The 13,845-nt window shown below is 43.0% G+C and overlaps 2 protein-coding genes across 4 annotated transcripts in view; one reads left to right on the forward strand and one right to left on the reverse strand.

Moving 5' to 3' along the window:
* inpp5kb (inositol polyphosphate-5-phosphatase Kb) overlaps positions 1-5,452 on the forward strand; it is a 13,124-nt gene extending 7,672 nt beyond the window's left edge. For 2 of the 3 annotated variants that reach the window (XM_031572318.2, XM_031572317.2), the window contains 8 exons: positions 1-49; positions 462-571; positions 852-878; positions 2,861-3,071; positions 3,337-3,474; positions 3,733-3,813; positions 4,473-4,577; positions 4,678-5,452. The exon at positions 1-49 is cut by the window's left edge and continues 63 nt beyond it. In XM_031572318.2, coding sequence (XP_031428178.1) covers positions 1-49; positions 462-571; positions 852-878; positions 2,861-3,071; positions 3,337-3,474; positions 3,733-3,813; positions 4,473-4,577; positions 4,678-4,746 — 790 coding nt within the window. In that variant the 3' untranslated portion in view covers positions 4,747-5,452. The remainder of the gene's footprint in view (positions 50-461; positions 572-851; positions 879-2,860; positions 3,072-3,336; positions 3,475-3,732; positions 3,814-4,472; positions 4,578-4,677) is intronic. The other variant, XM_012816503.3, reaches the window with a different exon arrangement.
* A 4,817-nt stretch (positions 5,453-10,269) lies between these two features.
* Positions 10,270-12,151, reverse strand: LOC105900080 (ladderlectin-like). The gene is made up of 7 exons (XM_031571243.1): positions 12,040-12,151; positions 11,835-11,957; positions 11,424-11,477; positions 11,231-11,328; positions 10,906-11,031; positions 10,632-10,731; positions 10,270-10,546 (listed from the first exon to the last, which is right to left on the reverse strand). Exons 2-7 carry the CDS (start codon positions 11,920-11,922, stop codon positions 10,473-10,475), a joined length of 540 nt encoding a protein of 179 aa, XP_031427103.1. The 5' UTR covers positions 11,923-11,957; positions 12,040-12,151; the 3' UTR covers positions 10,270-10,472.
* Positions 12,152-13,845: the final 1,694 nt, after the last annotated feature.

Below are 13,845 nucleotides of genomic sequence, written 5' to 3' on the forward strand. Positions count from 1 at the left end.
ATCCTCCATCGAAGGAGGCCGCTACAACCTGCTGTGGCAGAAAGATCAGGTACCACTGCACCAATGATCAGCTTACATGATTACATCACCATGGAATACTAATTCTAGAATGCAGATTACAACACCAACTACAACAAAAGTATCATTAATATTATTATTATTATTATTATTATTAGTAGTAGTATTAGTAGTAGCAGCAGCAGCAGTAGTTGTAGTAGTAGTAGTAGTAATAGTAGTAGTAGTCATTGTATTAGTATGAACATTAATAAAGGCAGCAGTTGTAGTAGTATGAACATTAATAGGGGTAGTAGTGGTAGTATGAACATTAATAGGGGAAGTAGTAGTGGTAGTATGAACATTAATAGGGCTAGCAGTGGTAGTATGGACATTAATGGGGGTAGCAGGTGTATCACTCTTGGTATTTTGCATCAGTCTGTGCCTCTCTTGTGTTGCCATGACAGCTGACCATGATGAAGAAGAAGGAGCCTCTTCTGCAGGAGTTTGAAGAGGGGCCGTTACAATTTAAACCGACCTACAAGTTTGACAGATTCTCTGAGACTTATGACAGCAGGTACAGTGTTTACACCTCACACAGTCTGGCATCTCACATTTGTCCATGATGGTACATTTTAATATTGCATTTGTGAAGTAACTCCTGGAGCATCACCGTTTGTTACCCAGTGGGCATGTTATGATGCTATTAGCTTAGATTAAGCTAAGCTAACAGTGGGCATGTTATGATGCTATAAACTTAGATTAAGTTAAACTAACAGTGGGCATGTTATGATGCTATAAACTTAGATTAAGCTAAGATTCAAATGTGCCCTTTTTTCCTTTTCTTGGATCCACAGCATTCAGAAGACATGGTTTGGCTTTAAGTAAGGTTCTGATCAACAACGCATGCCCATTTCACTGCTTGCCCTGCTCATCCACGCCTTTCACACCCCCCTATGTAATATCCTCCATGAACGAGGGAGATAGAGAGAGAGAGAGAGAGAGAGTCAGACAGGGAGGCCAAAATCCCTTTGGACTTCTACAAGCAGTAGATTCAGTCTGTCACTTCAAGAGTTTCTGTGCATTATTCTGAGGCCCTCTGTTGAAACAATAATGCAGTTGTAGACGTATAATACTTGTGTATAACTGAGCGGTCATAGCATGGCCAGGTCAAAGAGCGTGATTCCCACTGGGAGAATCTAAATGCCGACATTTGTGGGCATGAAGGTGTTTTACATACTTAGGATGATTTGTGCCTTTACATGACTCTGTCATGGCGATTGTGCCAGTGACCACAGTTATAATCTAATGGAGGCTGGTCCATACCCAGGTCTCCCTCTGGTTAGAGCAAAAAAACGTTATTCCTGTTGTAATATAACCCATGTGAGGTGCCCTTTTAAAAGACTTTAAAAGAAATTGTAAACGGGTGGTCTTGTCTCCTTGGGAAGTTGTAATGAGAATGCTCACAATGTTGTCAGACAGAGCTGTCTTTTCATGCAGCCTATAGCGCTAGCCTTAGCCCCTGTACCGTGTGTGTGTGTGTGTGTGTGTGTGTGTGTGTGTGTCTGTCAGGAAGAGCGCGGTGCTCCTGCCCCTAACCATGTACAGACCCAGGCCTCTACAGCGCTGTAGCACCAGCCTGGCCCTCTTGCTCACCACGCTATCGTGGTTCCTGCTCTGTGTCTGCCTGGGGGGCTGGTACCGAGAGCTGGCTCCCAAGAGGTGGGTGCCTTCTCCACAGAGGTCTGGAAGTGGGGCAGGTCTGCCATGTGATGGGTAGAGAGGGAAGGGGGGAGACAAGGGTATGAGGAATAGAGGAAAGTTGAGGGGAAGAAATCACTACAAATCAAACGTTCCTGTGGCAGAACTCTTGAATGCTGTTGTTAAATGTTGCACCGCTGTTTGTTAGGTTTGCTTTTTGTTAGGTAAGGTTTGTGGTTTGAGTTTCCAGTTTCCAGTGTTGAGTGTTATGATAGACTTCCAGTGGGGACTGATTGACGTGAGCAGCCTAATAACTCTGTGCTTTCATCACGTCTCTCCAGTATGTATTAGTTTGCAATAATCAACTCACTAGGGAATAAACAATAATCATTTAGAAGATATGAGGTCACTTCCCAGGGAAGAGTGTGGTTTAGTAGACAGCCTGCTGAACGACCAGACTGCTTGTGTTTCCGTAAACACCCATAATCCCTACCCCCATCACCTGACAGCAGAGTGTGTGCGGAGCATGCCCTGTTCACATGCATCACTATGCTTGTGTCACTGTGTGTGTACGCTCACGTGTGTGTGTGTGTGTGTGTGTGTGTGTGTGTAATAGGATGCTGGTGTGTTTTTTGTGTTCAGTGTGTGTACAGTAGTCCACTCCAACATCGTAGGGTTTAGTGTATCGTGTCATCACCATTCCTCCCTTTGTGTGCACGCAGCTTATGCATATGAGCACTTACTAATACCACTGACATGTTCTGGTGAATAACAGATGTTATATATGTTAGATATTAAGATAACGGATGTTATATATGTTAGATATTAAGATAACAGGTGATATTATATATACTATTCACTGATTAAAGGTTTAGATTTTAAACGCTATTCATCCTTGGCAACAGGCAAAGTTATAGGTTATAGGGAATCTTTTGGCTTTTCTAAATGGATGCAACACGAAGTCTGTCAGTACAAATGTTAGTCAAACGTATACCCTTGTGTACGGCTAAAATGTTAGTTGGTAAAATGGGTAACATGACCGAATTGTGTATAAATAATTTGAATATAAGAAGATTCCTAAACCTACTTCTGTGGGTTCTGCCGCTCTCAGAACCAACAGCTGAGGAATAACTCTAATCCCAGTCTTCCTCTCTCCCCTTGGCAGTGGGAAGAAGAGGAAGCCCGCCTGGACTGACCGCATCCTCTGGCGGATCAGACCCAAGGTCGCTGAGGACGACGAGGAGGGGTCCTCCACGGCATCGTTAGTTGATGATGATGACGAGTATCCTCTGAAGGTGGCGCAGGATGTGTACAACTGTAACATGGAGTACGGAGTCAGCGACCATAAGCCTGTCATTGGCATCTTCACCCTGGAAGTGAGGGCTTGGAGGGAGGAGGGAGGCTCATCAGGCCACTGCCACACTGTTTAAATCTAGTTGCCATACTTAAGTATGATTTTCAAACTCTCTCTTTCTCTCCCCTTTGTCTGTCTCTATTTATTTCTGCTCTATGCCTTACTCCACCTGTCTCCCACTCTGCCCCCCCCCCCCCCCCCCCACACACACACACACTCCTCCATCTCCCCCTCCTTTCCACTTTTCTCCCTTTCTTTGTCTATCTCTCTCTCTGTCCCTCCATCAGCTGCGTAAGAAGGTGGAGAGGCCTCTGGTGAGTGTGGCGGCGGAGGGCGTGTGGAGTGCTGATGATAACGCTCTGGCCTCCTACACCATCCAGGAACCCTTTCCCGCCAGCACCTACGACTGGGTCGGCCTTTACAAGGTCTCTACAGCACCAAACACAACACGTCCACTAGCATGACGGTGACATGAACCACCATGACTGTACATTCTTTAGATTAGATTAGACGCACCTTTATTGTCATGATGTGCAGAATACAGCCAATTAAATGCATCTAAGTAGAAGCACAAAAGAATAGTATTCTTTATAATTTATGTGTGAACAAATGAACAGTGTATTATTGCATAAACGTCAGTATATTGCTATTATTTATCAGAGCATTCATTCCTTCTTATGCAGACTGACTTCAAGAGTCCCCTTGACTATGTGGCCTTTACCTGGGCAAAAGATTATGAGGTTCCCATTAATGATTCGGTTAAGGTAGGTCACAGTCATACACACACACGGCATACACATATGCCCTCGGAGGTGTGGAGTGATAGGACGGTCATAGTCAGTGTGTGTGTGTGTGTGTGTGTGTGTGTGTGTGCATGTGTAAGAGAGAGAGAGAGAGAGAGAGAGAGAGAGTGTGCATGTATGAGAGAGAGAGAGTGTGCACTTTTTGTGTCTGTGTGTTAGCATATATGTGTGTGTGTATGCCTGTGTGTGTGTGTATGCCTGTGTGTGTGTGTATGCCTGTGTGTGTGTGTGTATGCCTGTGTGTGTGTGTGTGTGTGTATGCCTGTGTGTGTGTGTGTATGCCTGTGTGTGTGTGTGTGTTTATGCCTGTGTGTGTGTGTGTATGCCTGTGTGTGTGTGTATGCCTGTGTGTGTGTGTGTGTGTGTAGGCCTGTGTGTGTGTGTATGCCTGTGTGTGTGTGTGTGTATGCCTGTGTGTGTGTATGCCTGTGTGTGTGTGTGTGTGTATGCCTGTGTGTGTGTGTGTTTATGCCTGTATGTGTGTGTATGCCTGTGTGTGTATGCCTGTGTGTGTGTGTGTATGCCTGTGTGTGTGTGTGTGTGTGTTTATGCCTGTGTGTATGTGTATGCCTGTGTGGGTGGGTTTCTCATGTTTCTTTGGCACTGTTGATGTTATGCAGGTGTGTATGAAGGGAGACGACCTTCCACTGCTCTCAGGCCAGTACATGCTTGGCTACTACAGCACCAACATGCAGAGCATTGTTGGCCTTAGCCCAACGTTTGTGGTAAGTCAATATCTCTAGTGTAATCTAATCCATCACCTGCACTAGCCACAACAAAGGAAGATGATTGATCCACCATTGTTTGCTCTGTTGCTTCCATTAGATCCAGGAGTCCAAACTAGCTGTCCTGGAGGGTCTGGTGCCTGAGGACATTAATGGACTGGACAAGTGACACCCCGCAGAGGGCCCAGAGATCCACTCACCAGCCTGCTGTAATAGCTGAACGCTGCGCCTTCAGTTTGTCATGGTGCCTTCCCTCCAAATGATGTGTTTATCATCAGCATGATTGTATAAGTAAAGATCAGTTCTCATATGAGTTCTATTGTTTATCTCTTATTCTTTTAGTCTTTTATTTTCTTCTGTATTGCTGTTATTGTTTTGTCAAGCTCTCTCCACCAGTGAGAGTGGCAGGACAGAAAGTATTAATTGTTATGCCAGAAGGTTTAGTTCTTGAGATTATACAACTGTCTGTACCTTAGCTACTAAGGTTTGTGTGTGTGGGTGTGCGTTGTGTTTCTGTGTAAGGAGAGAGCGCATACCTCATATCATGTGCTTTCCTGAATCTTGTACTTGTATTGGACGCCTTTTTGTTTGCATGTTTGTGAGCGATTGTAATTGCCTGCATGTTTGTGAGGAATGAGAGTATTTACAATACAAATGTACACACGCATATGTGAGAGCACACACACATATGTACACCAACAAATTCACGCACAAAATTCACTCACGAATGAGAGAGAGAGAACGAGAATATTTTCAGTATGTTAATTAATTTGTAAAACATCCCTCAGTATGGAAATGGAAATGACTTAATGAATACCAAAATTATAATAATTACAATGGATCTCATTAAAACATTATGAAACAGTGTTGAACAAGATGATGTCTGTCCTTTAACTTGAGACAAATTAACTTCAGAACACTTAGTAGAGAAAAGACATGCACACACACACACACACACACACACACACACACACACACACACACACACACACACACACACACACACACACACACACACACACACACACACACACACACACACACACACACACGTTACATCCATGGTGGTTACACAACACACAGGATCAAGATGATTCAAATCTGTGCTGGTGTGGGAGAACATGCAAGTGAAGTATGAAGACAAACAGTGCTGTACTGTACTGAAGTACACTCTTGAGGTACAGTGCTGTACTGTACTGAAGTACACTCTTGAGGTACAGTGCTGGACTGTACTGAAGTACACTCTTGAGGTACAGTACTGTACTGAAGTACACTCTTGAGGTACAGTGCTGTACTGAAGTACACTCTTGAGGTACAGTACTGTACTGTGCTGAAGTACACTCTTGAGGTACAGTGCTGTACTGTACTGAAGTACACTCTTGAGGTACAGTACTGTACTGAAGTACACTCTTGAGGTACAGTGCTGTACTGAAGTACACTCTTGAGGTACAGTGCTGGACTGTACTGAAGTACACTCTTGAGGTACAGTGCTGTACTGTAGAGGATGGATACCCGACCCGAGCCCGTCGGAACCCGTTGGGACCCGACGGGTCGGGCCGGGTTCGGACAAATATTTAAAAATTATAATCGGGCTCGGGTCGGGCTCGGACACATCAGCGCGATAATGCATTGAACATTCCATATTTTAAAATATCTTAATAAATAGTGAAGTTATAAAATAGGGGATATGTGAATTGAATGAAACCCAAAAGGACTGTATGCTGGTGTAATGAATAAGTGACAATCGCCACAGGTTTGTCCGGTCAGAACATGAATGGATGTCAAGTCCCAATGATGATGAAAGAACTGATGTTTATTGAAAACACACACTCAAGCCTTGAATGGCAGGATGGACATGAATGACGGTGAAAGTGAAAGTAATCCGTGTAAAAGGATTCTTGTCACACATGAATCCGTGTTTGAACGGTGTAATGAGTTATCCGTGAACTGACTGATAGAATCCGTGGTTTTTATGGAATGACAGGAATAACAAGACATACAGATATTAACAATGATGTAACTCAAGCATGACTATATTACACACACGATGAATATGACGGCTATGACATGAATATGGATATGTTCCTTTAACACCGTGCCGCGTAACGGTGAACATTCCACTCCTCCCTTACCAACAGTAACTCGTTGGTATAACAGTAACATGAATGAGATATGACAAGACAGTAAATGATTACTACACTAAATGACTAACATATTATCTACACTAATATTAACAGACTAAATCGCTCAATCACACATATACTGTATACAAACACTCACATTCTCAAAGACGCACGGCAAGAACGAACGTGAATGTCCTTGATCTTAGAATCGTCCGTTAACTTCTTGAAGATGATGCTCCTCTCCAGCTTCTCTTGACCCACAACTGGCCAGAGGTGGGTCAGGCTTATATAGGGGAGATGAGGGGGAGCCTTGATACCGGCTTGGGGAGGCCAAAAGGTCCGTAAATTTCCAATGTGCACGAGCCCCACGGAACTCTGGGATCAAATGATAGGATGACCTCTCTATGGACCCCAGGTCCCGTGAGTGGCCTGCACAGTGGGGTGCCCAGCTGGATGCCGCGTGGGTAGAGGCAGCCTTTTTAACAGCCGCCCCCAACTTTGTGTAGCAAAGTTGTTAACTGATGTTAGCCAGTCGTATCTTGTGGGAGTGATGGGAGTCTGAAGATTCTGGCAACAGGCCGCTTGTATGTCCGGTCCTTGACCTGGACCTGCGCCGTCCGTATTCTGCCATCAGCTCCTGGAATGACTGCCGTGACTTTACCAACAGGCCACAAGGCACGTGGAAGCTGCTGGTCGACAATCATGACCAGGGGCGAATTTAGGTTCCCACTTTTGGGAGGGCTAAGCCCCTAGATAAAACCTAATATTTTTCCTGTGACCCAGCAAAACTAGGGGGGTTTGGGGGCATGGTCCCCCATAAGACATTTTTGAAAATATCCTTTTAAATAGTGTCCTCTAGAGGTTGGAATGTGTTAGGTGAAAATTCACCCTAGTTACCTCAGGACTCCGGAGCTGCATATAAGTATATTTATTAGACAAACAACAATTGCAATCGGGCTCACCCCCAGCACAAGGCTGAAAGTGAAGCCCTGATAAACACATCGCACAAGGTTTATATAGACAGAAGTTAAGCGTTCAGCAGGGATAACCACGTGGTGGATTTCTGACGTCCGAGGCAAGGATGGAAGTTTTGCAAGGTCGGAAGAAGCACAGTTCGACCCTTCTTATCACTTCTGGTCTAAACATGCCCTTGTACATATGCAGACTAAGTGGCACCTAATGTTCTAAGTTACACACACACACAGAAACGCCATGTTCCTGCTTACATAAGTACATGATTCATATAAGGTAATTTAGTGTTTGCCAATTATCTCCAGTGTTTGCCAATTATCTCCATCAGAATTAATATGATTGGATGATGATACTGAGGCAGAAGTTTTAGCAGTCTGATTGGGTGACCGAGAGGGGAGTGATTTAATGGGGCACTGTTACAGAACACGAACTGTAACAGTGCCCCCATTAAATCACTGCCCTCTCGGTCACCCAATCAGAGTGCTAAAACTTCTGCCTCAGTATCGTCATCCAATCATATTCTGTTCTGTACCTGTCTCAATAAGGCCACACTGTTAGCTAGCTAGCCAGAGGAACATGGGGAATGGAATGTTTATGTAGAATGTGTGCATAGAACGACTAAGCCAATTAGCGTTCCGAAACAGATAAGATGAACATCTAAAATTTTCCTGTTGGTAAAAGTGGTTACATTAGGCTACACCTCAGCACTCTATATAAAGATATTCATAATGAAAGTTAAAATAATTAGGGCATTCAATGGGTGACAAACTAAACACCACATTTGATGCATGAAAAGTTCCGAGCGAACTTTACAGCTAATCAGTGTCGATATTTAGAACCTCGCGGGCGGGTGAAAATTATAAATGAACCTAAACCATCACAATACATCCTAAAATACAAAGTACATGCAGTACATCAAAGTTTTCAACATGCACTACATTTTCTAATGTGAAGGTTTATGAATTGTGAGGGGTAGAGGAGTTTTAGAGTTTAGGGTGGCTTGCTTGAGACCAAATGGGGGTGTCGGTGAGAACACACTGTCCAGTCAAGATTCACAGTTCACAAGTGTCATTTATTGACGTTTCCAGCGAGGATATGAGTAGGAATGGATGGATGTGTGTGTGATAGGAGGGTGTGTGAACAAGCACGTGTGTGTGTGTGTGTGGTTTCTAGGAAGAAAGGAGAAATGAAATACAATCAGCTCCAAACAATGCCATAATACAAACGATAACAGAGCATTCAAAATGCGCTCAAGTTACACTACATAAGTGAATAAATCATTCCACGTGCCACATAATAACAACTGTAACTGTACATCATTAAGCACAACATAAGGTCTCAGCCTACACAGGCAATACATGAGCATATAAACTTAGGAGCATTCACAGTTAAGGCAACAAGGTTAAGGTGACAAACAATTCAAAGGCACATTTCAGTTCATTTTCATGTCTAAACTAAATCAGGATCAGTCCATTAAAGCGCAAGCAACAGTTCACTTACATGGCTCAAATAACGCACACAGGAGGAGCACATGCAGCAGCATTCAGCTTTCTCAGTGTCTGAGTGAAAGGAAGGGGCTGTGGGCACAGGTGTGGCTAATAAGGTTGGTGGCAGGGTGTGGCCTAATAGGCAAGTGATCAGGGCTAATTGGAGCTGAGTGAAACAGAACGGGGAAATGAACAGGCTGGGAAAGGGGCGTGGCAGTGAGTCTGTGAGGGAAGCAGGGAACTGAAAATCTTCCAAACAAGGGGCATTTTCCACAATGAACCTATCCGTAGACAAGCATACCGCTTCTGTTTGGGTATGGCAACACTACATGAACACAACCTGCAATACACCACATCTCCAAAGGTGGCCCTAAAACACAAACACTGACTTAACCTGCTCAATTATGGCAAAACTCATGTCATACATTTTCAACTCAGTTACATATACAAGGGAAATGTATCAACGCTGAAGATGTAGGAGCCCCCAGTTTAACACGAATAAGATTGAGAACAATGTGTGTGTGCAGAGTTCAGATTGTTTGAGCATAGCAAAGAACCTCTTGCAAAAAAAGAAAGAGGAAAGTCTAAGAACTCCATTGCTAAGACATTGTAAAAGCATCTGTCGCGTATTATTATTGATTATATTGGTTCTACTTCCAACTATTTTTCATCGTGCACCCAATCAGGCTCCCCCTCCCGCACATCTTTCAGGAGGCAGGCAGCCCTTATCGCGTCATTTGCATCGTCACATCTGCGGTCCTCTCGCTCGTTCTCCATCGCTGTATCTTTCTCTTTTTCCTCCCGCTCATTTTCTGTCATACCACAGTGAAACACACATGGTTGTGCATGACTACTAATCAAGTTGAAATTGATCAAGCTGTGCGGTTAAAAAAAAAAAGTCAGCAATGAGAAACAAATACTGGGTAAATGAAAACTACTTAGTGGAATAAATGTGTTCTCCCAAGGTCAATGAGAAGAAAAAAAAAAAAGAAAAAAAACAGCTCTTCCATTCCCAAACCATGACTTCATTGAGCACTTTTTGCATTTCTTTAACATCATTAAACAGTGATGTAAACATCATTGTAAATAACATTGTCCACAAAGGTAAAATAAATGTCAGCACATATTTATTGTATATCAAACATTTAAACCACAACACTTCATTTCAGATATATCCAACAACAAAAGTATACTACAATGTAAATGTTCAAAATTTGATATGGAGATTTCCAAGCCTGATTATTCCTCTACATAACATAGAAGTCAGTGACATGTAACATTTTCTTTACATGAAATGACACTGCAGGTGTCTATCAGCAGGAGGGGGGTCCATTCCTGGCACAGAAGAATGCGCGGGATGTTCTACAGTTGTAGTTTGACCAGCCACCTACAAACCATACAAAGGCAAAACATAAGCCTCCCAGAAGCAGTGACAAGCTGTATGTACATAGCTTTCAGAACAAGAAACTTACCATTGGAATTCAGCTGCAAGCAAGGATAACGTGACACACTGTTCTGTGTCTGCCAGTTAGTGTAATAGAAGCCAGCGCTGTCAATCCACCGCCAGGCACCCTAAAATACAGAAACACATCACAGCACTTGGTGGTGTGGTCATACAATGGGGTACCACAGCTGTTATGTTCAAATTCATTTGTGAAGAAATTCGAGTTTTGGGACAGACTGTTTTAACAGTAATAGCTATGATGCCGTGTCTCAGTAAGGTCAAATCAAGATACTTCTCCTGACCTGGAAATGGAAACCTCCGATCCAAGCGCTTGATTGGCCTGAAAATGTAACCATAGTCTGCAGGAAGTTGTATTCATCAGAAGACTGCACAGAGGCCAGACTGCCTTGCTGCCCCACACAATGCGTCTGGAGGGGGGGGAGGGGGAGAAAGGAAGTGTGTAATGGTACATAGAATGAGTATGTAAAAGAGCAGCTTCATTATTTTCATTTTCCAAAGAAACAAGGTTTTTTTTTTTTTACATCACCCCTCATATTTAGGGGTTACTGCATTGTGTTAATCCAATGGTGAAGCACCTTCCCTTTAAATGCGGTCGTTGTGCCTTACCGCAGCATTGCTCCAGTTCTTCTTGGAGGTCACCATCAAAAAGCAGCGGGAACCTTTTTTGAACCAGCCAGAAGGACACTGACCGGCAAACATTTCAACTGGGAGAAAACGAAACATGTTGCATTTATATCGCAAAACATCCGTCTTACTTTTTCACCACCACCTAATATCATTCTGCAGATTACTTTCATACCTTCTGGCAGAGGACCCTCCACCATAGAGGCCGCCTCCTCCGTCGACTTAGAGACTGAGAAAGAAGAAACAGAACTATCAGTCTATCATTAGAAACATTTCCCCATGGCTAGAGTATTACATGAGTTCCTTCTTTGAGATGCTGAACAACAACATTGACATCTCTGTTCTAAATGTCTAACTGAACAGAGTCTGCTGCAGAGATAAGCACAAAAACACACCACAGTGTTCACAAGTTTTTGCCACATTAGAAACATCAAAAAGGAGAATATACAGACGGTAACATATAGGTTCATTCAGAAGATGAAACTGATACATGTCTGATGCAAAAGCAAGATGTTAAGAATGCCTAAAGCTGAATGTTGCTGTATTGAGAGACGGAAGGTAGAGTCTGATTAAAGAGTGTACTTACCAGGTGCAGCATGGGTCACAGCATGGGTCGCAGCATGGGTCACAGCAGAGTACATACAGAGAAGAGCAGACAGTATGAGAACCTTCATGTTGATTTGTGTAAATTTTTCCTCCTCTGGGGAATCTAAGGATAAAAAAATGGTCACATTTAGAAGATCATTGAAGGTTTTTCAGCGTGCATGACCAGAGAGAAGCAGGACTCTTACCTGTTGTAGGTGAGTATCAGGCACACCTGTTCAGGTAAAGTAAACTAATGCAGTGATGAGCAAAGCGTTTGGTCTGCTTTTTATACCATCCTGAGACACGTGTCGGCGTGTCACGTCTCTGCTGATCTCCGCTCGGGCCACGCCCCCTTCAGCAATTCAGGGCTCACACTTCCAGCTGCATGTCATCAGTCTCGTTCACCGTTCCAGCTGCACTGCATTCACGTCTCCCAATCACACAATCACACACACCTGTTTCACTCCCTACCAGTGGCGTATATAGCCCTATTTGGGGGGGTGGGGGGGCCTGGACACCACCCAAAAGTTTCCTTAGCCCCCCCCCAAAAACTAAAAATATATATTTTTGAGATCGTCAAATTCACACCTATCAACTGATTTCGTGAACTTATTTTTTTTTCATTTTTAGAGTTAAAAATAAAATAGTCTCGAGTAGCACAGGAATCCCGCCTGTTTGAGACTGTGTCAAGCGCACGGCTCTGTTTGGTCGTGAGTGAGTGAGCCTCGGGAGCGTGCAGACAGACAGACAGACGGTCGGTGATAACGTCTACAATCATACCGCTTCTGTCTCCTTTTCCTTTACAATATGAACAGAAATGCAGAGATGAATACAGCTCTCCTTTAACATTCTCCACACTGTACAAAATACAACCTTTAATTACTTGACAGGAATGTGAGAAAAAAGCCATTTTCTTCCTTTTCTCAATAACAGTCATTTAGTAAATCACAGCAACATCAACCATTGCACAAATAATCTCAATAACAATGCCCACTAACCTACAGATTTTAGTTTTGGAGCAATATACTTGAATGACAGAAAAGTGTTGATGCACGCAGGATCTTTATAGGTAAAATAAAATACCTGTTTCAATAAGGCCACACTGTTAGCTAGCTAACCAGAGGAACATGGGGAATGGAATGTTTATGTAGAATGTGTGCATAGAACGACTAATCAGAATCAGAATCATCTTTATTGGCCAAGTACATTTCCACATACAAGGAATTTTTTCTGGGTTAAATTGCTCTCAATGTACTTAAACTGAAAAATATGCATGCAACAGTTTAGGATAAAATAAATAAATATAATATATAATATAATAAAATATAATCATTTGTCAACTGTTCATGAGAGTGACGGCAAGTCAAAAAACTGTTCCTGTGTCTGGTGGTTTTGGTGTGCAGAGATCTGGGGGGTATTCGTCGTAGCTCGCTAAGCGGCTTAGCAAGCTAATTTTCAGGCTAAGATAAAAAACGCCCCTCTTTTTGGTTCGTGGAAGCAACTTTTGATAAATCACTATAGTTACATATCGATTAGCACTAACCTGCTCCAGGGCAGGCTAACTTAAGTGTAGCTGGATAAGCTTGCCACACCCCCGGAAAAAGGAGGGATCCCATTGACCAAGGACTGATATTAGAGTTAGATTAGCGGAGGGAGAGAGTTCTTTGCGATCGCCATGATCCATTATTCTTGTATGAGCGCTACCGATTCAGCCGACAAGGAATCATTAATTTACAAGACCTTCTCGAGTCATTTATTGCAAACACCACAGTCGAACATTGACTGTCTTGCGCTTTTTTGCGAGTGGTAGCCTACATTTTTGTAGTGTCGATGATGCGGAGAACAAAGCACTCATAATTATATGAGTGTTATTAGTACACCATAGCATATCATTATTGTAGAAAATGATTAAGGTGGACTCATGATAAGAATAGAGAGAAATACAGACAATTTATTTTCACTGCTTCAATTTATTGCATTTGTTATTAATACATTTAGTCATTTAACAGACG

The sequence above is a fragment of the Clupea harengus genome, chromosome 8, assembly GCF_900700415.2.
Source record: "Clupea harengus chromosome 8, Ch_v2.0.2, whole genome shotgun sequence".
Lineage (NCBI taxonomy): Eukaryota > Metazoa > Chordata > Actinopteri > Clupeiformes > Clupeidae > Clupea > Clupea harengus.

Coding starts and splice junctions, on each gene's coding strand:
- LOC105900080 (XM_031571243.1), bottom strand. CDS start 11,922: ATGAAGGTTCTCATACTGTCTGCTCTTCTCTGTATGTACTCTGCTGTG. Junction 11,478..11,834: donor TGTGACCCATGCTGCACCTG/GTAAGTACACTC, acceptor CTTCTTTCTCAG/TCTCTAAGTCGACGGAGGAG. Junction 10,547..10,631: donor CTTGCAGCTGAATTCCAATG/GTAAGTTTCTTG, acceptor TATGGTTTGTAG/GTGGCTGGTCAAACTACAAC.